The sequence below is a fragment of the Lathamus discolor genome, chromosome 6 (assembly GCF_037157495.1).
Source record: "Lathamus discolor isolate bLatDis1 chromosome 6, bLatDis1.hap1, whole genome shotgun sequence".
Taxonomy (NCBI): Eukaryota; Metazoa; Chordata; class Aves; order Psittaciformes; family Psittacidae; genus Lathamus; species Lathamus discolor.
The window spans coordinates 68,215,456-68,242,873 of NC_088889.1; the positions used below are offsets into that span (position 1 = coordinate 68,215,456).

The following is a 27,418-nucleotide window of genomic DNA, read 5'->3' on the forward strand; positions in this document are numbered from 1 at the left end:
AGCATCCCTAGGCAATTCATTTAACAACTGTCGGAATATTTTCCTTCAGTGAAATACAGTCTTTGCACTGTCATATTAAGTAATGTAGATAGAGACCATTAAATAGAATAGCAGGTTGGATTTCAAGTTTAAAAATCACCTGTTGGTTAGATTTTTACCCTATATAATCACTGCAGAGATCATCAAAAGCCAGAAGTCACTCTATCAATTTCCTAAGTTCTAAGAAAGCATTTGTGATCTCTTTGGAATACCTAACAGATTTATGATATGCAAATAAAAATAATTAATATCATCAAGGCTTTATATCAACATATAAACTACAATGTTAAAATAAATGCAGAACCAAGTAAATGGTTTAACCATTAATGCAGTTAGTGTCAAAGCAGAATGCATCTCCCACTTCTTCCACATAGAATTAGTTTTATATTCCTAAGAGTAAGCATAGATAAAGAATAAGGTTAATTTAACAACAATATAGTTTTTAAAGTCAAGATTTGATTCATGGCTTTGTTCTTCTAAGTGCTCTACTGGTCACACAGAATAATGAACACACTGGTTATCATCCTGAAAAAGATGGGGTTAATCATAGAATCATAGAATATGAATAGTTATGAAAAATTAATGTAACTGAAACACTACAATTCCTACTTCTAGTAGTGTTAGGAAACCAAGGAATACAAGAGATGATTCAATTCACATACAATGCACCAGACAACTGGGAGACCCAGAAGTAAATCATGTCAAAACTTGGCAAGGCAAAAGCTTCATTCACCAGCTTAAGCTTAAATCTGATTATTTGACTAATAAGCAATTTAAATGTAGTCAAGGGACATGTCCATTTCAACATATGGAGACAGAAATCACAAAGTCTGCCAGAATCAGGTGGACACAGAAGAGAGGCTGGCTGTGGGGCAGCTGGATAACACAAAGACCAACAACCAGGAATCTTCCATTGGAAAGCAAGTGAGGCACAACTAATTATAGAATATCAGGTTGGAAGGGACCTCAGTGATGATCTGGTCCAAGCTTTCTTTCCAAAAGATGACTTAGACTAGATGTCCTAGCAGCCTGTCTAGCCAAATCATAAAAGTACCCAACATTAGGGAGTCCACCACTTGCCTAAGGAGATTATTCCAACAGCTGACTGTAAGAGAAGCCGACAACCAAGAGCCCATTTAAAGAAGTGTCCAACCCTGTTCCTGTCCACTGAATTTGTGTAACTGAGGATGGAATTAAGTCGCTGTAGTCCAAAATCTTGGGAAGGTCTCAAATTAACTTTCAGAACTTCAAGACATCTAACTCTAACATAGCTATGCCTACTAAGTCATGGCAAAGACCTCCTGGCCGGGCTCCTGAAAACAAATGCAACAGGCAAAGCCTAGGATTCAGTAGTTCATTCCCATGCAATAAATGCTTTGTCCTTAGACCTCTGAAAAGAGGTTATGTTAGGATGAGGATTGATAAAACTGCCATTTCATAACAGGTTCTTAGGTAAATTCCATTAGAACACAATGGGGCAGTTCTCATAGTCGCTCTTTCAGAGGACAATTAGACCTTATTTTTGATATGTGATTGTGAGCTTTTCCTCACCGCAACTACAGAAGCCAGAGCTGAATCAATGTAGGGTTAGTTGAAGAAGTTGAAGAAGCCTAGTTTCTGAATTTCCCTGATTTATACTGTAATTTAATGAGAAAACCAGGATTGAATTTCACTAAGTTGTTTGTGGCTATTCACAGCATGACTTGTGAATGGACATGGCAACTACATGAATTAAGTAGCATTTTTTCCATGAGACAAACTATTCAAATCTGAGTGGAGTTTCATAGGACACATTTCAAAAAGCATCTTTATAACCAACAATCATCTTATCAAACATCACATTCTTGAAGGAGACATAATTCTCTCAAAACCAGTATGAAAAATATTAAACATTGTCAAAACCAACTCATTTTAGTCTCAAACTTCAAAATCACTTTTTCCCCTTAATCATTCCAGAACGCAAGCTGAGGACAACACTTATGTCTGAATAGCTGAAGTCCATCAACACACATTAGAAGTTCTAAAATTTCATATTGAAGGATGTTTCTGTACTTTCACTTACAGTGAAGTGTAATAAAGTTCAAATAACCAACATATTTCTTTCAGCTATGGCATTAAAGTGGATAAGCTTCCCCTGGCGGCCTGACTAACAAATGTAAGAAGCCATTCACATTCCTTGATGTCATAATTCTAAATGCTGGGTACACTGCTGTATTATTGTCATGCCTCTTTTCCTCCTGTTCTTCTCTCGATGATCAACCTCACATTCTGTGACCTTCTGAAGTTCGAGGTTCCCAGCCCTTCCTGCAACATAAGTTCCAAACTCTGCTTTACACCAAGTCAACTGCCAAGGAAAACTGTGATAAAGATTCATGCAGTCTAAAGCAAGTCATATTTTTTCAGATGCTTTATCTGTTTGCTTTTTGGATTTGCAGATGTTTAACAAAGATGTGATCTTCATGTAGATGCTGAAAACATACAACAGAAAACATTCACGCATAGCTCACTGCAGGTAGGTCTGACTCTCCAAAGCCATGTATGCTCTTTTTTAAGAGCTTCTTCTTTTCCTTTATGATAAAGAATCTAATTTTCTGTGAGTTTGCCAATGAGAAACCACAAGGAAACTGCTAGAGCCCTGAGAATTCTAAACCGGCGTAGAGTTTTAAATTGTCTGTGATTGGAAAAACATGTTGGAATGTTAATCTATACAGCCAAATTTCCAAACCAGCCTTAAATCAGCCTCTAAAGTTGTGAACAAAGCTTTACTGTATACTTGAAGCATTTGGGTCCAATTTACATATACAAGCCCAAATGGGAATACATGCTTATTTAAATAAACAGATTAGACATAATTATGATAGCTATAAATTTGCATCTATGCCTCCAAGTGACTTCTGTTTTCTCCAGCTGCCTTGCAGTCATTGCTTATGGCTGTATATTCACTATTCCCATTGTTTCAGAAAATTTGGCTCATTATCTTAAATTCAAGACTCATTGTTGGTAAACGGACTAAATTCTGCAGTTCTTGCTTATTCATTATTCCCTAAGAACTACTAAAACTAAGTTTGACCTAAGAATTCCACAGTTAAGCTGAAGATGGTCTAAACTATATTTTCTCAAGCTTTTAAAAATATATGCTAATTTCCATTCAACTTTTCTGTTTTCCTTGTTACCTTTTGTTCCAGACTACTCCTAATAGTCAAAATAAAAAGCCTCATAGAAATCTACCTCTCCCACCTTCCCCCCCATGCCATCACCACAGTCCTGTGTCCAGCTCTGGGGGTAACAACACAAGAGGGATGTGGAGCTTTTGGAGTGAGTCCAGAAGAGGCCATGGAGATACTGTGAGGGTTGGAGCAGCTCTGCTCTGGAGACAGGCTGAGAGAGCTGGGCTTGTTCAGCCTGGAGAAGAGAAGGCTCCTTAAGGGGAGACCTTAGAGCAGCTTCCAGTGCCTAAAGGGGCCAACAAGAAACCTGAAGAGGGTCTCTGGACAAAGGCCTGTAGGGGCAGGACAAGGGAGAATGGCTTTAAACAGAGAGGGAAGACTGAGGTGGGATCTCAGGATGGTAAGGCCCTGGCACAGGTTGCCCAGAGAAGCTGTGGCTGCCCCATCCCTGGCATTTTTCAAGGGCAGGTTGGATGGGACTTGGAGCAACCTGGTCTAGTGGAAGGTGTCCCTGCCCATGGCAGGGGGTTGCAACTGGATGAGCTCTAAGGTCCCTTCCAACTCAAGCCAATCTGTGATTATATGATCTAGACCAAGTATTTTTAGTTTGCTTTAAAGATTTAATAAAATAAATAATAGGAATGCTATAATGCATTTCACATAAGAGAAAATCCAGCAAATCTCAAAATAGCTGTTAATGTATTTCTCTCAGAAAATATGGTATCCCTATTTGCAATACCCAGACTGAAGTAATGGTAAAATTGTCATGAAAACTTGCAGGTTTAATACAAATTTTAAGTGTCCAGGTATTAGTATTCCATACAAAACCAACGTTAATTAAATCTCTGACTGAAACTGGATATGTCTTCTAGTTAAAATGATATTAGAAATCAAAGTTTGGTTCTCTCTTAACCTGATCTCCAGTTTAAGTCATTATGGTATTTTCCAAAGCAGAAGCTAACAAGGATTAACTGCTTCAATAGTGCTGCTTTTTCCATAACAATTACCTTGAGATGCAAATTCTGATTATTTCTGCTATGTCAAGTAGGAACGGAGGGAGGGTATGCAAGAGAATCCCTGCCCCAGGTTCACTGATGAGAGCAAGGCCAGTTCACACAGATTAATTGTGCTCCATCCAAACAAGAGAACAACCCATACTTCCCATAGGACAAGAAGTATCAGCAGGAAGAACAATCTTGAGACACATGGTGTCTCAGTGCTCCTTGCAGGACTATGTAGCTTTGCCCCCAGCACAGTGCAAGGCTTAAAGAGTGCCTAAAAGCTTCTAAGAATTTCTTCAATGTATTCACCTGGCAGGTGCCAAGTAGACCACCACATAATAGTCTCAATTTGTTCAGAAATCTCATTTTATGCATTAGAGGGGCCCAAAACTCCATCCTACCATATAACCCTCCTGCAAGCAGAAAAGCTTTAGATCTAAGATGTATTTGCTGAGGCATAACGGGTTTGTCCACATGACCTGTTGCAGACAAACCTTACAATATCTGCAAGAAACCTGGTAGCAATCCAGTTGAACATGAGCTCAGCAAGCTATTGACATGTCTGAGAAAGGTACAAGGAATTCTCTAACAAACAGCTTTAGTCTTGTGGAAATGATTTCTTCCAGATGGATTAGCACTTGAGAGTCATTTTGCAAGATGATTCTTTTCCTTTCATATCCACATCAGTCTGCCACTATAAAGATTAATGCGCCCAAAGACAGTGCTGTACTTTTATTTTTTCCCCTCCTAAGGAACTGAGGGCCATATCTATATTGTATATGATTAGAAATTGGCTCCATTGGCTTTTCCTGCAAAACAAAAGTCTCCAGAAAGGACAAGCCTGCAGACAAGCAAATTGCTGCCCCAGACCACAAAGAATCTGTTCATAGCCTAACCACATTCATGCAATTCTCAGCTGGAAACTCAGATTTATAACTTACAGAGAGCACCTGCACAGGGCTCTGCTATAGCTGAAGATTCTTTACCTTTGATGGACAGGCTCAAGGTGCCAAGCTTACAGAATATTGTATTTGCTGGGAATCCATCCCATGTACAAGACACAGGTAACCTTGAGAAACTGAAATCTACAGTAAAAATAAAACCATCATGGTGATTAGATCAGACTTTCAGCTTTGCTATCCATGGTCTAAGAAGATCAAGATCCACATATCTCAAAGGCAAATACTTCAAAGCAGACAAAATACAGAAGAGACTGTCCAAAGAGAAAATTTATTCTTAGCCCTTTCCATCTGAACTTGAGTTACACCTCCAGGCATGAAAATGTGTACCTTTTTCAAATTTAAAAAACATTTAATTAATTCTCCCTATTGTACCTGTGGATGGTCTAACAGCAATCATACATATCCAATTCTGTTTAGTAATGTTAATCATTTTCTTAATTGAGAATACTTTGATACAGTAAGTAATCAAAAAGTATCACTATATTTCAGGAAGACCAAGTAAAAGGAAATTATAAACTTCTTAATTTTCATTACACAGCACCTCAATCATTTGTCAAGAGGAAGACTACCTTAGGGCAGAACGTTTTCTACTTGAAGAAGAAAAAGAAAGTTCTCTGGTTTGGCCTATTTTTTTGCATTTTACTATCCTGAATAATTTCAATGCACACCCGCTTTCTGAAAGCTCCAAGAGCTTCAGTGTTGATTTTGTTAACTGTAATATTTAGCCCCAACAGCTTTTTACTAGCCTCCTCATTTTTAAGAGCTCAAAAATACTGTGGTCTTTACTACCTTATTCAGGTTTATTAAGATCTTGAACCAGCTCCTGAATTCTGCCAAGCACAGCCTGCCTGCTGCCCACCAGCAAAGCTAGCTGCCTTGGGAAAGTATGAAATACTTCCCTTATTCTCTTCCTGGTTTGATATTAATCAGTTTAGGCGAAATTCTACGATTGTATGAAAGTACACTAACATCATGTTATATATATTATACTTTCTATCATTTATGTGTATGGTCTTCTGCAAACCAAAATAACAATTTAACATTACAGTATCTGTACAAGTGGCTCACCTTGTCCAAGACCTGAATGGATCCTACTGGCTTACTTACAAACGAGGGTTAGAGTATCATGTTCATTTGTCACTTTACCCATGCGATAATGTATCATAATGAAGATTCATAAGATTTTCTAAAACAAAATTGCCTCATCTCTAAAGTGCTGCCAAACACTCAGCTTGCTTTGATAATGCATGTCTTGGAGACTCAGAGGCACTTGTTACTTCTTGTGAATCTCCAGGATTCTATTAACTTCTCCATTCACATCATTGATGGAAAAGACAGAACAAGTATAAATATACCTTTTGCTCTTATAAATTGTTAGAGCAATCCCAGAGCTGTTATTCCATCCTGACTCTCACCGGTTTGGAGATGACTCAAATGCTAAACCATTCGTCCAGATTCTCTTCTTCAGAAAGACCAGCTTCCCTACCTTTGCTTATGGCCCCATAGCAGAGGGGACACAATGCTCTTTGAAGCAGTAGATTCACAAAGGTCTATCTCTTATTTGCATTTAGAGAACCATGCGTGTTCATGTTTCTTGTAAACAAGTGGAGTCAAATACTGATTTATTTTCCAAATAGGAACTACCTGATACTACTCACAGCTCATCAAATGGGACAGCAATAGTGTAGTCAAAGTGCTCAAAATAGTTAATGGAATCCACAAGTCAAGACACAAATCCTTCACCATCTACTTCCACGGATAGATATAACTGTCCTTAGAAGCATAAATATCTTGAAATTTAAAACAAACCGTGAGCTTTCACAGTTTTGAAACTGCTGAATTGTTTCAGCCCTGAGATGCAGGTTCAACATTAAACTTAATTAAGGGAAAAAACCTTCCATCACAAACGACAGTTTAGATCTCTTAATTCTAACTCTCAACATGAATAACATGACTTCAAAAGTGCACTCACAAGGCCAAAAAAAATCTCACCTTAGGCAAAGCTGCATGACTCTGAGAGGCCGACGCTGTGACAGTGATCTACACCAAGTACCAGTACAGTTCCCGGAAGCAAGTGAAAGCTTTCGATATGGAATAACTGTAAAATACACTTCAGATACTAGGACTAGGGGTAAGATGTGGGCAGAACCTCTTCAGGCTAGGAAATACCTGAATGTTATGCTCAGAAATATATGTTTCACAGTTACTTTCAGTGGAAGTACGTGTGCACATCCAAGAACAAAATTCACTCTCTGCTTTCCACACAACAGCTTTGCTTCACTGCACATTCAATTCAACCTTATTAAACCAGATCCCACTGAAAAGATAAAATTAAATGCATATTTGAATGAAACATCCTAGGACTTATCAGATATTTGCATCTGGATTTCTTTTGCACTTCTATTTTTTTATAGGCCAAATCTAACTTAGATCACAGCTTCCTGAAGATGAGATTGAATTTGAGATTCCAATTAATTATTCTGAAGTATTTCTAAAATATATTTCAGTTGAAATTTAGCTGATTAACCTCTCAGAATGCAGAGAAAGACGATGATTCATCTTCAACCTCTTTGCCAGGTTGCATTCGTTTGCCATGAAAACACTTTTCAGTGTAATGTTCATAAAAGTATCTGCAGCTTCAAGGATGGTGGGCATACTACTATGCCCTGCCTATTAAAATGGTGATAACTATTAACAAAATTTATTTATATTTATTTTAAAAATCTTAATTCATGGGCTTACTAAACTAAGCCCAAGCAAATGTGGGCTCTGTGCATAGTGCATATGCCTTGATGCTCTGAATTTGTTTGTACAGCTGTGAAATTCTCAAATTAACTATCTGTCAGGAAAACTAAAATACTGCCTGGAGAGCAGAGAGACGAAATCCAAGCCAATAGGAGAAAATTACAAAATACCATCCTGTGACATGAATCACTTTTATGGAATAACTCCTGCTACGATAATAAGTCTAGTTTCCAGATAGTAGACCATTAGCAGCAGCAGCACAGGTAGTTCTAACAACTTAGTACCATACAAATCTTGAGCATTTATTAAGACTGATATCTGTTATCCCCTTGTCATTTTATAAGCATACATGACTATATCTATTTATGATCATAAAATCTCCAGAAAAGGGAAAAGATGATTTCTTTACAAATATGTCATAGAGTCACACCAGTCTAATACTGCCCTCCCTTGCTAAAATTTCGATTTCAAACCCAAAGCTTTGTCTGTCTGAAGCAATGGAACAGATACAATGTTTTCACAATCATATGGTTTTGTTGCTTTAACAATGAAGATTACAGTTATCTTGGATTTGCAGAAGAACCTAGTGCATAAGATCCTTTGAAATGAACAGTTATTAAATGCTACATATTTATAAACTGAAATGCTTTTAATAACTTCTTACTGAATGATTAATAAATCAAAGACCACAAGATTAGGGAGGCAGGTTGGTGGAGGACATTCAGGCCATCTATGATAATACCCAAAAGTGCCTATTATGGCATTAAGCTTACAATGCCAATGAGGAGAGATGATACAAATGGCACCAGAGGCTGCTAAACCCCAGTGATCTCAATCACACATTACTCCCTCTGGATAACAGATTCCAAAGCCCAGTGCGAGTCAGGTGCTATTTTTAACTGCAGGGATTGCTAACATCCTAAAGAGGCATCTTTAGACAGAAAGAAAAAGTACGTACTTAATTTAAAATAACTTGTTTGAAATTTGATCCTTGTGAAAGGATAGATTTGCCGCTATCCACCTGCACAACCAGCAAGAGATTTATCCTCAAGAAACAATAATGCACAGAACATAAGAGTGACCCTATGAGGCCAACTAAAGGTTCACCTAACCCAGCTGCAGACTGGCCATAAGAATCCAGCTAAGACCATAGCAAACACGTTGCACCTTTCAGTACTTTCTCAAGATCCATCTATTTCAAGCTAGAGACCTCCTCACCTAGATGTGGTTCCTGTGTATTCAGCCTTTCAAGAGATCTCTCTTCCACTACCTTACTCACTGTGTTCTTGAACCCAGGTATATTTTAACACTCATTGGAAAGATATTTCCAACCAGTTCATAAATAAGCTTGGTTTCTACCAGCTTCATTCAATGTCCCACATGTTTTGTATGGATAAGACTGAACATCTACCATGCCATCTCTGATATTACAGGTTCCACCATATGCCCCCATGCCATCTCCTTTCACACTGAAGAATCCTAACAGAACTCAGTCACTCATAAAAGCTACCTCATCTCCTTCGTTTCCAGAAAGTTACTCTTTCATTGCCTTCCTCTGACTTTTAAGGAAAAAGGACTTTGCTTTTGCATCACACACCTTTTAATTCCTTTTCCATTTCTTCAAGCTGTATTCCCAAGGCATTACCAGTAGTTTCCTAACTTCCGAAAAAGTCCCCAGCATCCACAGATGTCTCTACATGACACAAAGAGGAAGTCTTTATATCAATACCACCATCTTCCTTACAGATTTGGAAAACACTATTTTGGGAGTCTCAACTGCTTCAGTTTATGCTTTCCTGATTTATTTCACACTCAAAAAAAGGTGATGCTGACCTAAGGGGTCCCTGAAAACTGAAGAAAGTTGAGTCCTTCCTAATAAGAAAGGGAATTATGAAGTCCTGTTCAGAAACAAACTGCAAACTGTACAGTGACTCGAAACACACTGCACAAGCAGTTAACCCAAGAAGCAACAGGATTTAACCTCTGCCATTCTGTACAGTATTGCAATATGAATTTAAGGAATTATGGCAAACAACTGATGAGTGAGTGTATGCAATAGTAGTTTTTAATGTCTTCTTACATGTGTTGCTAGAGCTGCTAAACTGGCCAGACAGCCCTCAAGAGCTCACAAGTAAATTCATGATCAGTAGCACATATCAAGCAAAACAGAATATATCATCTTCCAGTAAGACAAAACTAAACTCATAAGATTTTATGGAGTTTTGCCATCTAGGAAGTAGATCACTTACAAGGAAAAACTTCACTTAGAAAAACAGACCAAATCTTCAAGCTTGCAGAGGGACTTCATAGGATTACAGCTCCCTCATTATCTACAGCCTTATCCTGCCTCTCTCACTCAGCTGCAACCTGGTGCTGCCTGCAAGCTGATCCTTATGGCAGCCACTCATTTGCTATCAGTCTGCTTCTATCTAACAAAATTCAAAAGTTATATATGGGTGGAAAAGCACTTTATCTATTTTGATAGAGGTTGAATGACAGAGGTCAGCTTTTCGTCATTTTTGTCAATAATGGCACCTTCTGTTTGTTTGTTTGCTTGCTTGCTGAGGGGAAAAAACCCAAACCAAGAAGTAACATTTCTTTCTGCCTAGCTAGTTCCTAGGCTCAATTGAAGACTGTCATAAGTGCTTTCTCAGTTTGGGAACTATCATGACACAAACAGGCCACCCCTTAGGTGAAGACAGGCTGGACCATATTACAAAGAGGAAGTCAAGTCATCCAATAATTCTACTAACCAAACCCTGATTATAATTTGACATACGAAATATGAGTCCCAGCTGTCTCTCCCTCCTTTGTGGAGAAGGGCTTCCTTCCTTCTCTACTTTAGCTCTTATCTTTCTTCTCAGCTATCACTTCCTTTTTCTTCAGATAAACAGAAAACCCAAGAAAGCAAAACACACCCCCCGACACTCCCCAATCCACAGAAAGTTAACAATGATTAAAGCCTATCTTAGTGCAGACAACAATTACTAGCTTGGAACCAAGAAAAACAACTTAGCTGCAGCTGACACAAGGCTGTGGGTTCTCAGAACTGCTGATAAAATTTATGCTGTGCCCTAATTTCTGCTGCAGAGTAGTTTTGAAAACATCAAGAATAGAAGATGCAGTATGTGATTTCTGCTCTTGGGCTTTTTTCTACCTATTTGCCTGCTTCACCTTTCAAGGAAGATGTATCTGAATTGAACAAGTAAAATAAAAACAGTTTCACAGTACATGTATTAACATGTCAATCACTTAAATTCTCCCAGGAAGAAACTTGTTGCACTCTTGAATTTCTTCCAGTAACACTGTCCTATGAAAATTATTGAACTGAAAGGGTGATTGTGGTCAAGCAAGAGCTTAATCTGATTTTTGCAAAGATCTTGGGTATCTTCTGAAGGGTCACACTTTCCACATCATCCCTGCAGCTCTTGACTGAACACTTTCCAGTACACCAACATGAACTGTAAAATCCAGCCACCAGAACCAACTATAGAATTTTATCATTGGCCTCCTTTGAGCTGTTTATGAAGGAAGAGGTACCTCCCACAGCTGCTTAATATTCCCCTTGCGAATATATACAAGGATCACGTTTTCCCGATTAGCTAACACATCACACTGCTAGACTTCATTCTGTGTCTTCACACAAGTAATTTTTGGAGTACTTGCTTCTCATAGTTACTTTAATAAATACCCAAGCAGTATTAATTCCCCCAATTTGATATTATAATTTTTCTACACAGAGCAATTACCTCCCTGCTCATTTGCAGAGCCTTCACAAATGAAATCTCTCAACTGCACAAGAAATGTCAGTACCAAACAGATAGCTCAGATACTGATAACACATGCTAGAACATTTACCAACACTTACTTTGCCAGGCTTGTTTGCATCAAAGCTGTTTTCTTTAAATTTCTCCTGCAGGGTCTCAGCTAACCGACAAAGCAAGGCACCATTATCCAATTTCTCCAGAAAGGTTTCTGCTGTTATTTCTCTACCTGAACAGCAAAGAGAAAGTTAAGATGGCAGAAAGTGTGCAACAGTGTAACTGCATCTGCGTAACAAGAGAAATCAGTGGAATTCTTGACAGCAGTTTGAAATACGCTTGAACTGAAAAACTTACTCTGAATATTTAGTGAATAACTTCACTCCTGTTTTACCAGTAGACATACAGTAGATTTCTCAGAAATTATATGTTTCCTTTGGGAACGCACATGATATCTGAAAAGTAATTAGAATCTAGTACATCAGACTCCACAGATCTCATTTTACTTATGAGATTCCAGTGCTTTTAACATACTGCTTTAGATGAGGAAGTATAGTTCACACAAGTGTGCATGGATAGCTATAGTGGAAGAGTTGCTAACACGCAATAGCTTATTTTGTAAAAGAAATATAGAACCCTAGAATGTGTTGGAAGGGACCATAAAGATCATCTAGTTCCAACCCCCCTGCCATGGGGAGGGACACTTTCAACTAGATCTACTTGCCATGCAAATTAAGATTTTTCACCCAAAGAGCAAAGACAAAATACTTGGATTTCAACATATCTCAATTATCATCATGCCAGACGACACTGTACTTCAGCTGACACAGATGGTCTTCCCTGGCAACAGCAGACCAGATGACCTTCCATTACATGTAATTACCTCCTCCTGGTGAAGATGATTACAGGAATCCCAAGATGTGATGAGCATTCTGAGCAGGCTGGACAAACCAGAGGAAATGGGAATCATTCACCACCCTAGACTAAACTTCTAGGATCTTAACAACATTTCCATGCAAAAATACTCCTTTCTCTTACTGAAGGTTTTACATTTTCACATTTCTATTGGAAAATTTGTATTCTCTTTGGACACTTCAGACTACCAGCTGTATTTTTTCTGCCTCTTCTACTAACTTCAAGGGAGCATCAAGGACTAATTCTTGACCTTCCTATGAGCACAGCTTTATTTTTGGTGATATTTACGTACATCATTCAGGGACAGGAGTAACACTATCAACTCATTGAGGCTCTTAGTGACATGGTTTAGAGGTGGACTTGGCAGTACTGGTGTAATGATTGGACTTGATGATCTTAAAGTTTTTTTCCACTTAGTTGATGCTATGATTTTACATAGGCTGTTACACAGCAACCATCGGTAACTTTATCAACACTGCCAAAAAAAAAAAAAAAAAAAAAATTAAAAGTTTTGAAAAACTGAGTGACCTACATGATCTTTATGGCCTCTTCCAACCCAAACCGTTCTATGACTGTAGTTCCTGATCCCATCCAGATCCACTCCTGCTGCTCCAAACTGACTTGTTTCTGAGCAGGACAACAGGCCAAAGTCTGTCCACTGCTGGTCGGGTGTTTCTGTCACAGATTTTTAACCACCAAGCAGCTGCCTGACTAAACCAGCAAAATGGTTTGTTTGGAGAAGTTTGTTTTCCATTAGATGCCTGGAAACTTAGAGCATGATTCTGTTTAGAAAAGGTTCACAACATCTCTTGGTACAAAAAAAAAAAAAAAAAAAAGGAAAAAAAGTACACTTTTTCCATAGCTCTTCACTCAGAAGACAGGTGAAAATTAATATCAAAAGAAACAAATATTAAGCAGATAATCGAAAGTTATTATTCTACTTCGGCAATATACTGCTGGTACATTGTGATCGGACAGCGAGTGTCACAACACTGGAGATCACAGTATTACAAAGCAGTATTTTTAGAAAAATGCTCAAGGACAGTTGAGAGGGCTTGGAACCACTTGAACTCCAAGGTCCCTTCCAGCTCTAACCATCCTATCATTTCTCATGGCCCTTGCCTGAAAACTGTTAGAGACTTCAGCATCCTTTGGGCAAAAAACTGTCAGCTTTTCAGTGTGGTCAGTTAACATAAAAAAAAACCAAAAGACCTTTGCAGCAAATCATCTTCAGATACAACGGCAGACTTCCATTTTCAGTTTAATTAAAGCTTTTTTTTTTCCTCTAACACATTTCCATTTCAGAAATATCTTTAGCGTGAAGTTTTTTCTCCCCCCCCCCCCTTTTTTCTTCTTTTTTTATTCTTCCTTAATTCTCTCCGCCATATACCCCACTTTATAGCTCCTGGATCCCTAAATGACTTCTCCAGGCATAAGAGCAGTAGCAGCACTGCAGACATTCAGTGGCAGCTTGTGCATAACTGCCAATATTTCAGTAGTGCCTCCAGCTCAGCTGAAGCCAGAACTCAAAACTATAGTAGCCCACAGATGAAAAACCTGACCATCCCAGCACCTCAACAGCCTTTATCACCATTTTAGCCTACATATTTTCCTATTTACCCATCAGCATTTTTTGGCAAGGGGTATAAAGCCATTAGAAAGCTCAATTTGAACGATTACAGTTATAGGAACTGCTTTTCTTTAGAGTACTGTATTTTGGAATAAACCCTTTTTTTTTTTTCTAAAAAAATACTTCAAGTATTTTTAACCTACTCAGGATTATACTTTCTAAACTAAAATAAAAAGTTTTCATAGAGGTAAAAATAAATGTTTTACATATCTATTCTGGCCCATGATTTGCAGATTTATTATTTCACTAGTCAAACATTAAAAAGCCTAAAACACATTTAGAGCTATTTTCTCCTTTCACAGACATGGGAAAATTCTTCTTCTATCTCATTCTGCTATTTAACAACACATTTATATTCTTTTAAATGCTAAACAGCATTAGCAATTTGGTCACTGCATATTGTGCACTAAGCTGGAGTATTTTAGTTCTGTTCTCATTTATGAAAGCTGAAAGAATGAGTTTTGCACTGAACATCTGTATCCAATGAAAAATATATTAGGTGTCAGCTTTCAATTCACTGTATTTTATAGCTCCAAAAGGTGGCATTTCTTTGCTAGAACAGACACTCTGACATATTTAACAGTCGAAATGTATTGATTCAAATGAGAGTAATGTTCATAGCCCCAGGAAAAAAATGGCTCTGTATATTTGTATGGAAAAAACATTAAACTCCATTAAAAACATATAACTCCCACTATAATTACAAGAAAGCCCTCACAATATTTTTATAGATTGGTAATAACATTAAGGATAATAAAAACCCCAACACTGCAAGTATGCAAAACAAACAGGAATATGAAAGCTTTTCCAAACCTTACAAGCATCGCTCACCCTCTCTTTGATCGCAATCACCAGATGCCCCTTACAAAGACCAACTCTTACACCTGAGCACCTACCACTTGGAAACTGTGGGCAGCTATCTGTAAGGGCACCCAGTCCTGGGGGTCCTAACGCAACCACACTGGGAGGCTACAAAAAACTAATCAAAAAGATCCCATGCCCAGGGTGGGTGCCCAAGGGGCTGAAGACAAAGCATTCCCTATGGGTCACCTCAGACAAGAGCCTTTCGGAGAAGGTGGAGGAAATCAAAAACTACAAGTACCAAAATCTAGTTGGCTCCTCTGTTACTGCACTGAGCTTTTCCATGCTTAGTTTAATAACTATTTACTATTATTTTTATTGTACATGCCAGTGGTTACACAAAATTACTAGTTTCCAAATAGAAACATTTCATTTGGGTGAATCTCTGAAACCTATCAGTAGAAGGATAAGCTTCTACAATACTGAGGAACCAGTGGCACAAGCTCTTCCTGACACTCTTAAACTGTGTGACATCTAAACCCAAAATAACAAAATACCATAAAAGTAAAGAAAACAAAGGCCCAAAGAGTTTATACACATGCAAAATTGGTTCTTTTCTGACAACGCTACTCTGTTTCCTACAACAGCTGACAGCAATAGTTTTGGTAGCATTGAGACATTATCACTGTTTTGAAATGGGACAATCTCACAGGCATGTTGATACCAAAGAAAATTTTAAAGCCACTCAACTAAAGGAACTGCATCAGTACCAGCAGAATCACTAGAAGTAACAGTATCATAAATGACTTTATCTTCAGACATTTAAAACCTGCATTTCCCACTGGCTTGAGCTGAACATGCTGGTGTTCAAAATAAAGGTACTGCTACACAATCCTCTCTGACAGCAAGATGAGCAAGAACACTAAGGTAAAGCAGGTTTTGGTTTAATTCAGAACCAAAGACAGTTTTATCACAGAAGACTTCCCCATGTTCATCCCCCAAACTTGACATCTCCTTACACACACCTCTGAATTCCAAGTCTGGTCTTCAGCTCAATACCTCTTCTAACCTCCTCACCTCCCTATTCCTTTTCTCACAGCCTGCTTAACTTTTGCACCCAAGAAACTTTTAAATGCCTCCTACAACACTGAACATTTACACATCCAATTCCTCAGCTTCCTGCATTCTCCAGCTACTTACCCATGAACTTCTGAAAGCCAGAAATCTCTGGGTCCTCTGTTAGGAAGAGGCCTCAGCACTGAAATCTTGGAACCCAGACATGTGACAAATGCACATGTTGCAGGACTGCTCCATGGTGCTAAAGGAAGCTGGATGGAAGCAGTAACAATACAACCCCCCGCAGCTGGCAGCTGCCCTCTGGGAACAGGAAAAGTACCAGAGCTCTACACAACAGCCAAAGGGGAAACAGAAACCATCTCTGTACCTGTCCTGAACTAGAGACTGGTTATGAGGCCCTATGCATAATAAAAACAAGGCTAAGAGATGACCATAATTTGCAAGACAGTTGGGTCAAAACATCTCCTCAATTTTGCCAGTGCAAAGATCTCTCAACTGAGCCACCAGAGATCTACAGAGAGAAGTGAGGCTAAGAGACACAATATTCATAGCTACAATCTTCCTCTCATGCATGCAAACCCTAACCCCTGCAATACTGACATGTCCCACTTTGAGGATGCCATCATGCACAGTATTGTGAGTTAATCCATCTGACACATCGATTTCATCTGCCATGTCCTTTTTCCAGACCCATAACACAGGCAGCTAAAATCTATGTAGCAATGGGGCTGAAATGACAAACTCAGGTCTCAGACTCTTGATTTCTCTGATGTGGTTCAAAAAATAACTAGCAAAATGCATACAAAGTACTTGTGAATCCTCAAAAAGCCCGCAACAACATTCATGCTAAATTAGAATGAAATGCCTGAAGTCTTATAAAGGTTTGGGTTGGAAAAGACCTTAAGATCATCTAGTTCCAACCCCCCTGCTATGGGCAGGGACGCCTCACACTAGACCATGTCACCCAAGGCTCTGTCCAAACTGGCCTTGAACACTGCCAGGAATGAAGCCCTCACAACTTCCTTGGGCAACCCATTCCACAGCCTCATCACCCTCACAGCAAAGAACTGCTTCCTTATATGTAACATGAACTTCTCTTGTTTAAGTTTGAACCCATCACCCCTTGTCCTATTGCTACAGTCCCTGGTGAAGAGTCCCTCTCCAGCAATCTTGTAGGCCCCCTTCAGATACTGGGAGCTGCTCAGAGGTCTTCTCGCAGCTCCTCTTCTCCAGTCTAAACAGCCCCAACTTTCACAGCCAGTCTTTATATGGGAGGTGCTCCAGCCCTGGGGTTAAAAATTCTTACAGGATTATTTTCCATCTGCACCACGTATCTCAGCCTTGTTATCTATCACTTATGTAAGGTCAACTTCTGGCTGTGCCTAATTTCCATCTGATATCAAAGCCCTTCATTCATATTATAAAGCGCAATATCCCTCAAATGTTTCCCAGTTTAGAACATCGAACCAGGCTATGCTGCTGCAAAACTGTCACCCATTTAACTTTCAGCAACACTGTCGGACATCTTAGCCTCCCCACAAATATGTCCAAACCCACACTCAGTTGATCCAAGTACTTCAGAGAGGTTCAGCCCTATTCCTGCCTAAACTAGTATTATTAAAAATAAAAAAATCTACACTTATTTGAAAATATTATGTGCCCTTGTTGACTCATAGTACAAAAGAAGGAAGAAAACACAGATGAAACAAAATGTGAGCCAACATGATCAAGATTACTTGAAATTTTTTTTTAATAAACTGAGAAATTCTATTGCACTAAAACTGGCATAAAGACAGAATAAGGCCACACAAGTTATAGCAGAGTAAACTAGGGTGTGGATACACAGAATATTATCTGTTCTGAGTTATCTGTGCATCCATGCACATGAAGATCCACCAACCACTAATGAAAAGTACATTAATTCTCCCATGAAGGAAGAAAGCCCTCAACACGAAGGACTCTTGCCTACCATTTTGTCCTTTTGGATGCTGAAAAATGAGAGAGCACAAACAGGTTTTTACAAGGTAGCAGCATGCCATAAATTCATACCTATTTCCTCTTCTATCAGCATGCTTACACATCCCTCCCCATTTATCTAAACTATAAAGTAATTAAGCCAAGTTTGAATTCTGAGTTAATACATTTATATGAATATTAATTGCTTAAATTCAGCTACACTTAATTTATTTTGAATGTGAGTTTTGACCTAACGGAATTACTAATTTGAACAACAATGTCTATGCAGGAATTCAAATCAGTTTAACAAATCAGTGTAATTTCAGCTCTTCAGGACAACCTCTGAGAACAGAAGAGCCTAGTGTAAGAAGGTGTGGGGGGGATGCATTAAGCAAATGAACTGTGTATGTTGCTTAATTAAAAAGAAAGTTGTGCCCATTTAGTTCTGCAGTGCAGAATTTGGCGGCCATATGAAAAATCAGATCTTTAATTATAGTTATCATTTCAGAACCTCCTGCTTATTGCAACTTTCTTGCTAAAAAAAAAAAAAAAACCTCATTCCTAAACTTGTCACTGTTATGAACTGCAAACAAGCTTCTGTTTGTTGGAAAATGTCTCACTAAAAATTCATTGTTTAAAACATTTAAATGATATAGTCAATCCTTAATGTAATGCGCTTCTGATTCAAAAAACAGTCTTTTGGATTGCTGTCTTGTGGTAATTGGAATGAAAAGTCAGGATTTCTGGATTTTGTTCTGGCATTGCTTAGACAATTTTACATCCAAAACTCATTAATTTAAATGGAAGTACCACACAAAGACATAACTTCAAACAAGTGCCACTTTTGAGTTGTGGATTCATAACTATTCCAGCTACTAAATGGGTATCGCCTACCTGCAAAATGCTGTGCTCTTGTGTTCTACTGAAAACTGTAGTCACTGACTATACCTCTCCAAACATAGTGATATATCCTTTCCTCCTAAAAAAGTAACATGCAGATGAAAGGCACTAGGTACACTCTATTACAGTATGACATCACTGAGATGGTTCAGCTACAGTATTTGCCAAGACAACACACTGCCTATGTTTCACCCAGACTTACAGGAAAAAAAAAAACAAAACCAAACAAAAAAAAAAAAAAAAAAAAACCCAAATGAAAACAAGCAAAAAAACCCCAAAACCCACAAAACCTCATATACCAAATTTAAAAATGTGCATCTCAGATTTCTTTCAAAATAACATCTGCAACAGTTTCATGTAAACATCACCTCCTCTGAAATATTTTCTCCTCTTTCTTACCCTTAAGGTGTTATGCAAGTCATGTATTCCTTTGGTAGAATCCTTTGCAATTATAGAGATCACACAAAAGCCATTTCCCCCTCCATGTTCTCAAAAAACAACATACTATTTCCGGGCTCATAGTTTCTAAATTCCACCTTCTTGAAGGAGTCGTGTATCCCAAAGAAACATCTGTCACCTTCCTGCCAGCAACATACTTTCATTTGCTCCACTTCATGTGTACCTGATACTTTTTCTTGGCTTTTGGTTTGCATCCTCCTTCATCAACAACATGTCCTGGCTTCACACACAGCTGCAACCAGTAAATCCCCAGGTCTCACCTGCAGCCACTGGGTCAAGACCCCTCTACACACAAGCTTACACATGCATGCATTGCCTTGGGCAGCAATTATCAATCACTAGACTGTTTGGTTGACAAAGGACTGTTTAATGGCTCCTTCTGTTATCAGCAGTCAGTTCAGCCATACTTTTTAGGATGCTTACCAATTCACCCACAAAATGCAAGATGTAGGTGGATGGCAATAATTAGCACCATTCAGTGTTAACTCAGAAAAGACATGCAAAAGAACATATAAAGGGAAATTTGAGGAAAAATAAACTTAAATGAACAATAAAAGTCAATTATGCTTCTCAGGGAAACACTGTAGCAGCAAATCACTTAATGGCTTTTCTGTCCTTGCTAACAGTCACACTATGCAGAGGTAGCTAACTAATCATAACCTTTATTTCTGAAACACCAAGAAGCCTGAAAGACCGAATTCCCAGCTAGCAGCGTATAGCCTTTCCTGACTGCCAGTATCTGCATTCCATCCAATTGTATCTTACCCAGTAGGTTTGTGAGCCACAGGGCCAAATCCTCTTTCATCGGCAACAAGTTGGCCTCATGTCTACTTGCAAGCCACTGACTGTACTGATGCATATCAGAGAGGCCAGGCCCACGTGCCTTGGGGCTCAGAGCAGTGCACATCGCTTATCCACTTGCTGTACCTGTTTTATTATACAGTAAAAAGAGAAAAAGAACAAAATATGCCATTATACCAAACGAAGTTTCATGGGTTCTGTTTTAAGAATTGTAGAAGATAACAACAGTAACTATGAGTCCAAGAAATCAGATGTCAGACAGACAGATGTGGATCTAACACATGCATACATCAAGGACAACTGAAGTTTTGCTTTGTTATGGATCATGCTGCAGATGATTAAATCATACAGATAAATGACAACTTCAACTGTACTTGCCAAGCTACACATGTTGCCAACACAACCACATATTCTGCAAGACATTATTAAAATCAAATAAAAATAAACATTTTATACAAAGCTAACAACTCACTGCAGTGCCTAATCCAATAGCCACTAAAAATAAACGTAAAGCTTCAGAGATTTTTGGATCAGGCCCAAGAAAAATACAGGAATAACTGAGTTACACTACTACAGCAAACTTAGTAGCAATTAACAAATGCCATTACCAAATGGAATCAGTCTATTCTACAACTTCAGAATAATACAAGACAAAACCCACAGCAAATATATTTAATGAATAGTATTATTTCTTCAGAAAGCAGCAAAACAGGTAGCGCCTGTCACCCATGCTTCCCACTTCCACCTTTAACACAAATGCTCCTCTGCTTCAGCCAGGACTTACCTGCAGCTCAAGTTTCAGTAAGACAATATGTCATGTGTTAAATATTAGTTAAGTGTTGTGAGTTTTGCAGCGGCGAGAGACCTTAGGCCCACTGGATCTTTGCTCCTGAAGGATTAATTCCTCCATCTGTAGCAGAAGCATGCTAAGTAAAGAAGGTTATTTCTCTCTCTGAAAAAACAAAAAAAAACCTCAGACCTGCACCCTGATGCTTGTAGCTGTGAGCCTACATACTTTCTTGCCTGGCTGTCTGTAGCCTGCTGAAATCCATCTCACTAACCAGCACTCCCAAGGTCTTAGATAGGTGGCACTAGACAGACATGAACTGGGACAGACTTTATGGGAGGCCCATAAGCAACAGTTCTTTGCCTATTATGAACTGACTGATCCACACCAGCTGTAGTTACATACATCGACCAGCTTCAGCTTATGATATTCTGCAAGCATTGTTTCTGTCTGTCCTTTGCACATCTTCCAAGTCAGGTAAGAGGCATTTGTGACTTGAAAAACAACAAAATGAAACAATTTGTTACACTATTCCCTTGCGGCCTGAAAGAAGAAGAATACTGAGAACAATTCCCTTACCAAAGAAAGAAGAAAATGTCTACTGAATGTAAAAAGCAACTGCTTTTCCATAAAACTGTGCTGTAACCAACATTTCCAAACATATCAACGTCTATTTGGGATATTTTAATGCTTACATTAAAACACTCCAGCAGTTTTTAACCATACCCTGGGTAACTAAACTCCTCTTTGGCAAACTCATCTGCATAAACTCTTGTTGACAGTACCTCACCCCAAATCCTGAAGTTCAGCTTGCCCTTGAGATATACACAGCTTTTACTGCTAACACACTTCTTAGTTAAACTGGACAATTTTTCAGCTATGGATGGGGAAAATAGAGACAAAAATATTTTATTCCCTTGTATAAACACAGATTTACTAATTATCAGTATATTTTATACTAAGAAAAAAAAATTATGCAAAGTTCCTACGAAAGCAAAGGAGTTTAAGGCAGTCTAATGTAATTTAAGCAGAACTTTATTCTGAAAACTGACTTTGTAAAAATGTCAACTTCGATTAATGATTTCATGGTTAATAAATACAAATCATACAATCATACCTGTTCATTTGCTGGGGGTCAAGGGGTGACAGGAAGGGAGTGGGGAGAGAAGGATTTGATTTGTGCAGAGCTGACAGCCTATCTGGAACATCATTCTCAAAATAAAGACCTTCAGGCTAGATGATACTAGTAGCTAAAGGATTTCAACACCAGTATGTCTAAGGTTGCTGTAAGTCACTCAGAACCATGCACATTAGTGCTTCAAAGCACTGCTTCATTTTGGATAGAAACAGAGGCAATATGGATAATTGGCATCACCATGTCTTCAAAGGTTATAAAGGAAAAAACAAGTACAAGTATCTCCGTCATATAATTTCTTTCCCAAAAAAAAAAAAAAAAAAAACCCAAACAAAAAAACCCCACAGCTACTATTTTTCTGCACGATTTCTGGATTCTAGCAACTCTGTTGACATGGTGAGAGCCAAAACTGAAACTAGTTTATTCTCTTGAACCACCTCTAAAATGATACTGGCAATATGAAAAGGCAATAAAAAAATTACTTATTCTTGAATGTTCACTTCATGCATAAGACACAAGGTAAAATTACATCCTTTTCAGGCATCCATTTTTCAATTTATTAATACCTATGTATCTAAATATTTAAGAAACAAAATCTTGCCATTTATTTCTTTTGACATACAATTTGGAAAAATATACTTGAATAAAAAAGAAGCACCATTGTACTAAAGGAACCAGTTAGACACTGCACCACTTTACTGGAAATTATTTCACAGTTCATACGTGCTTTGGGGAGGCATGGGGGGTGGGGTGTGTGTTAGACTACATTACCCCAGGAGGTCCCTTCCCACCCAAGTTATTCTCTAATTTTGTATTTCAAAGATGCACACAGGAATATCCACCATGGGACCCTATGCAGAGTCTGCCCTGCTAAGAATACCACACATGGCACATATACTGAGCTAGGTTGTGTTAAGAGGAAAACTATGGAGACAACAGCTTTTTCTTCCACCTCAGGAAAGGCCCACCTACCTTATCACTCTAAGACTACAAGTTCCATAGGGCACTTCAAATATGGAGCTAATTAATAACATTATAATATGCCTGACAGCCAGCCAGATTTGATACAGGATGCTGCTACTGGTGGGGCTGAAGTAATTCAAAGGTCTGAAAGCTGCATTTCTTTAAGACCAGAGCAAAGACAGGGAAGGCTGCTGGAACAGCTACATGGAGGCAGTTTGGGTCTCCCCATCAGGCTGTGAAACAAGCACTGCAGGCTGTTTATGCTTCAGGCTGATCTCCGTGGTGACACAGCACAGAAGATTCAGGGATCTGAGATGTTATTTCAGCTTGTATTTAAAATACAAGCTGTCTTGAAATATATTTCATATTGGTCTACCTTTTGTTTCGTAAAACTCAGCAACCAGGCTGTGTGAGTCTCAAAGAACTTCTGAGACTAATGAAAGGAAGAAAAGTGGGAGAACAAAGAGCTTGGATTTCAGTGGACGGATGGGTGTTTTAGTTTCAGAGTAACTGTGGTAGTAGGAAGACAGAAGATACAGAGACAAGAAGAGTATTCTAGCATAGCTGTACTAGAACACAAGCTCTCAGAACAGGAAACTAGGAAAGATAAGGAAAGGCAAATAGGTGACAAAAATCTCTAGAAGCTGAAAAATTATTCCAGCATCTCCATACCAGGACTAGGCCCATGATACCTCAGGGCTGAGATACCTAAGCTTCATTAAAAGCATTCATCTCCATCAGCTGTAATAGCCCATACATTAACTATCGAAACTTTCTTCACATACTAGCCAGGATCTGTGAAGAAGCTGAACTGGCTTAGGTGAAGGTAACAGAAGTTGGGTCCTGAGCTCCTTCAAGACCTCTGAAAATTCAAGCTGAAGTCAAGGCCAGGCTCTTGATTCTTCACTCAACCATTAACTTCACTTCCTTAAAATGTCACAACATATTTATTTTCTGGTGAGCTGAAGAAAAGTTTAGCAATTTATCAGTGAGTAATTTGGTCATATTTTTAACTTGCCACCGAGGTAGACAGTGTTCAAGGACACATCACCACAGCTCAGGCAAACCTCTGGCTCCAACTATTTCATCCTTTCCTTTTGGCAGGAATAAAGAATGAATTAAGTAGCCAAAAAATACTAGTTTTCCTCATCTCACTGCTTTCTAACGGCAACGTCAAATCATCATATATACGGCTTTTTGAAACTAGCCAACACAAACACATCAAATATTTCACAGAATGTTACACTCCTCTATAAACTGTTCAGGCTGACATGATATGCAGAAGCATTTTCAAAACTTACCTCTGAATGCCTTGTTCCTGAAAAAGCAACTTCTTCCCCCCACTATTCTGAATGTCGACAAGGAAAAGTCTTCAACTACTTTTCATTCTGTTTTGTCACAGGTCACATTTATGCAGCAAAGCCTTTTTCTTCCACCTCTCTAAGTAAGAGGATGACATCTCAAATTCTTAGACTTCTTGTCTAACTGAAGAATTCAGTGTGGGATAGTTTACAGTACACCTAGTGACATGTAACAGACTCGACACACTAAAAGGCTGTACTTGCTTCTGCTTGCTCCTAGCAAACACTGAAGTTTTTATTTTGCTTTACAGTAATACATTTAGTTCTCTGTGTATTGTAGCTCACAGCTTCTATTTTACCAGCAGTGTAACTTACACTACCTGCTGATTGTTGTCAGTGATCATCAGGGGAAAGCAATGAGTATCAAACAAGTAATCTTCTGTAATCCCACATCCTTTTGTTGGGACTAACTGGTAGAACAAAAGGATTGAAGAATGATACCCTCTGTACTCAAAACACACAGGAGGTAAGGACTGACCCAGAAAGCAAAACTGGCTGCATAGTTAGACACTCACAGTTGTAGATCCATGAATTCAATCCCATTTCCTATTCCAGCCACCAAATATGATCAGGAGGAATAAAAACATATATAGAAAAGTGTGTGTGTATGCACAGATATACATACACAGAAAATGCACATGTTCCACCCTTTGAGTTAATCATACAAAACACTGAGTTATTATTCCAAATTACCCATTCAGTTCCAGGATATGGACATAGTGGTTTTCACTGAGTAGCTGCTGGCCCTGCAGTGCTTTCTGTATTACACGAGTTTCCCTGTCACTGCAGCCTGGTTCCTAATTGCAAACATGAGTGTTATTTCCCAACCAAAAGGAGGTTTGAGAGCTCCTTTTAACTTGCTTCTAGATACAATCCTTCCAGGTCAGGGATGAAGAAGTCTTGCTCAGTCACTTGTTCTTGATGACTTGGTTTAAGAATTAGCATAGAAATTCAGTAGCTAGTCCAACAAGTGTTTTTCTTCGTATTTGTATTTAGTTAGAAAATATTAAAACAATGCTAAAAGTATCTATACAGGGGAAATAAAAAAACCATAAAGCACATGCAGAACTCTATAGAGAGTCCTACACAACGTACTCTTTGCACCATATATCAGCTTGGTTGTGACACTGTGTGACAGACATTTGCTCTGACCTACCCAGGTACTGCCTCCTACCAGACAAGCTAATCCACTGGCTCTGTCCACCTGGCAGCCAGACCAGAGTTCTCCAGGACTGAAGATTTGCATGTGTGCCAATTCAGCTGCCTACTTGCTCCACAAAGCTGGAACAACTGACAAGAAGATGACATAACTCTGTCTTGGACACCAAGTTCAAAGACTATTTCATAAAAACCTCATGGAAGATGATGGCTCTAAGCTTCTGAAATGAGGTCCTTAGTAATACCATTGAGGCAGTGCATCAGATATCAGTTGCAGATGAAGCAAACTATCATGCACACAACTGTGTACATGTCACACAGTTTACTGTCAGTGGTAGAGAGAGCAGACAGCGACTCAGGCAAAAGCAGCAAGAGCTTTTCTCTGAAGGAACTGGAACTTGAGCACTAGACTGTACACTGGCTTTGACAGAGGGGTATCAGCTATAACTGCAGACAATCTCCTGCTGTCTTAGAGAGAAGGTAATGCTATTGGAAAGAAGCCATCCTGGAAAGAGAGGAGAGAGAGGATCAAAAGCCAGAACAGAGCTCATGAGTATCTGGCAAGGGTCTCTCTGCTGGATCTCCCTGCTAGTTCTAATCACCTCAAGCAGATGGAAAAGAACAGAACTTTTGAAACTTTACTGGAATTAAAGTGGACTGTGTGAAGTATTCATTCATTGGAACTGCAGGTTGGGTGCAAAAGAGGCTTAAATAAAAGACCCAACATTCATAAACACATTAAACTACAGCAACAAACCACACATTTGTGCAAGCGGAACTGAGGCTGACCACAGTCTGGGACCCATACTTGCAATCACCACTTTCACATCATCAAGTGCTAGTTTGACACATGTAGCTGTGTCAAAAACTGATTTCAGTTTTCCTGTATCAGTACTAGCATGTTTTTCAGATTTTGGAGTATATCATTAGTCCACAGACTAGAGGTTGCTCTTGTTTTCCTACCCCTCACCCATATACATATGCATACACAAATATAGACGCAGGGAGGAAAAAAAAAAATATATATATATATATATTAAGAGCTTCCTTTGAGAGCCACAGGGGTAACGAGCAACTTCTGCAATTGATATTTTTAACATCAGGAAACTGTTCCCTATGGCGAGATCTTCTAGACAGTGAAATCATTTCCCCAGGTGAAACCACAAAAGCTCCCCTCCTTGAAATCCTTAAAATGGACTAAAGAAATGGGGTGAAGAAACCACAAAACAAACAAACAAACACACAAAAAAGACACAAAACCAAAAAATAGAGACCTGTCATTCACTGGTAGATGCTACTCAATTACCGCCTTCAATTTCCAGTTCACTACAGAACAGTAATCACCCATTTTTCATGTTTACATATGTAAACCCAAACACAAACACTTTCAAGTGAGTCTGCTACTATATGGCATAGCTCCTCCTCAAAAAGCTATTACAGAGCCTTCCCTTCCATAGGTCATTCTTACCTTCATCACCCTAAATACAGGTATCTGTAACATAGTTTTCTCACTGTCATAAAGCAGCAGGTAAAATATCAGCTCACAAATTCAGCAAGCATATTTTTCTAAGGAAATTCAATTTTTCCAGTTATTTTATTATCCTTATAAACTATACCACAACCAATTTAGACCAAGATTTCTGGATCTTTCCCAGCTTGACTCGGAGCACACTGTATATGCTGGGAGCAGGGGGAGGGGCATGGGAAGGGAACCACCATCTGAAACTCATTAATCAATTAGAATTTTTAAGGGCTTACATCAAAATGCGATCTACACTGATAAAGTAAACTTTCATCACA

General features: G+C 38.7%; 1 protein-coding gene across 6 annotated transcripts in view; it reads right to left on the reverse strand.

Moving 5' to 3' along the window:
• The window catches only part of GAS2 (growth arrest specific 2), a 91,886-nt gene that overhangs the window by 62,275 nt on the left and 2,193 nt on the right, over positions 1–27,418 (reverse strand). For 5 of the 6 annotated variants that reach the window (XM_065683393.1, XM_065683395.1, XM_065683396.1 and 2 more), the window contains exons 2-3: positions 20,179–20,340; positions 11,783–11,907 (exon numbers count right to left, since the gene is read on the reverse strand). In XM_065683393.1, coding sequence (XP_065539465.1) covers positions 11,783–11,907; positions 20,179–20,320 — 267 coding nt within the window. In that variant the 5' untranslated portion in view covers positions 20,321–20,340. Of the gene's footprint in view, positions 1–11,782; positions 11,908–20,178; positions 20,341–27,086; positions 27,254–27,418 lie in introns of those variants that run through there. The other variant, XM_065683394.1, reaches the window with a different exon arrangement.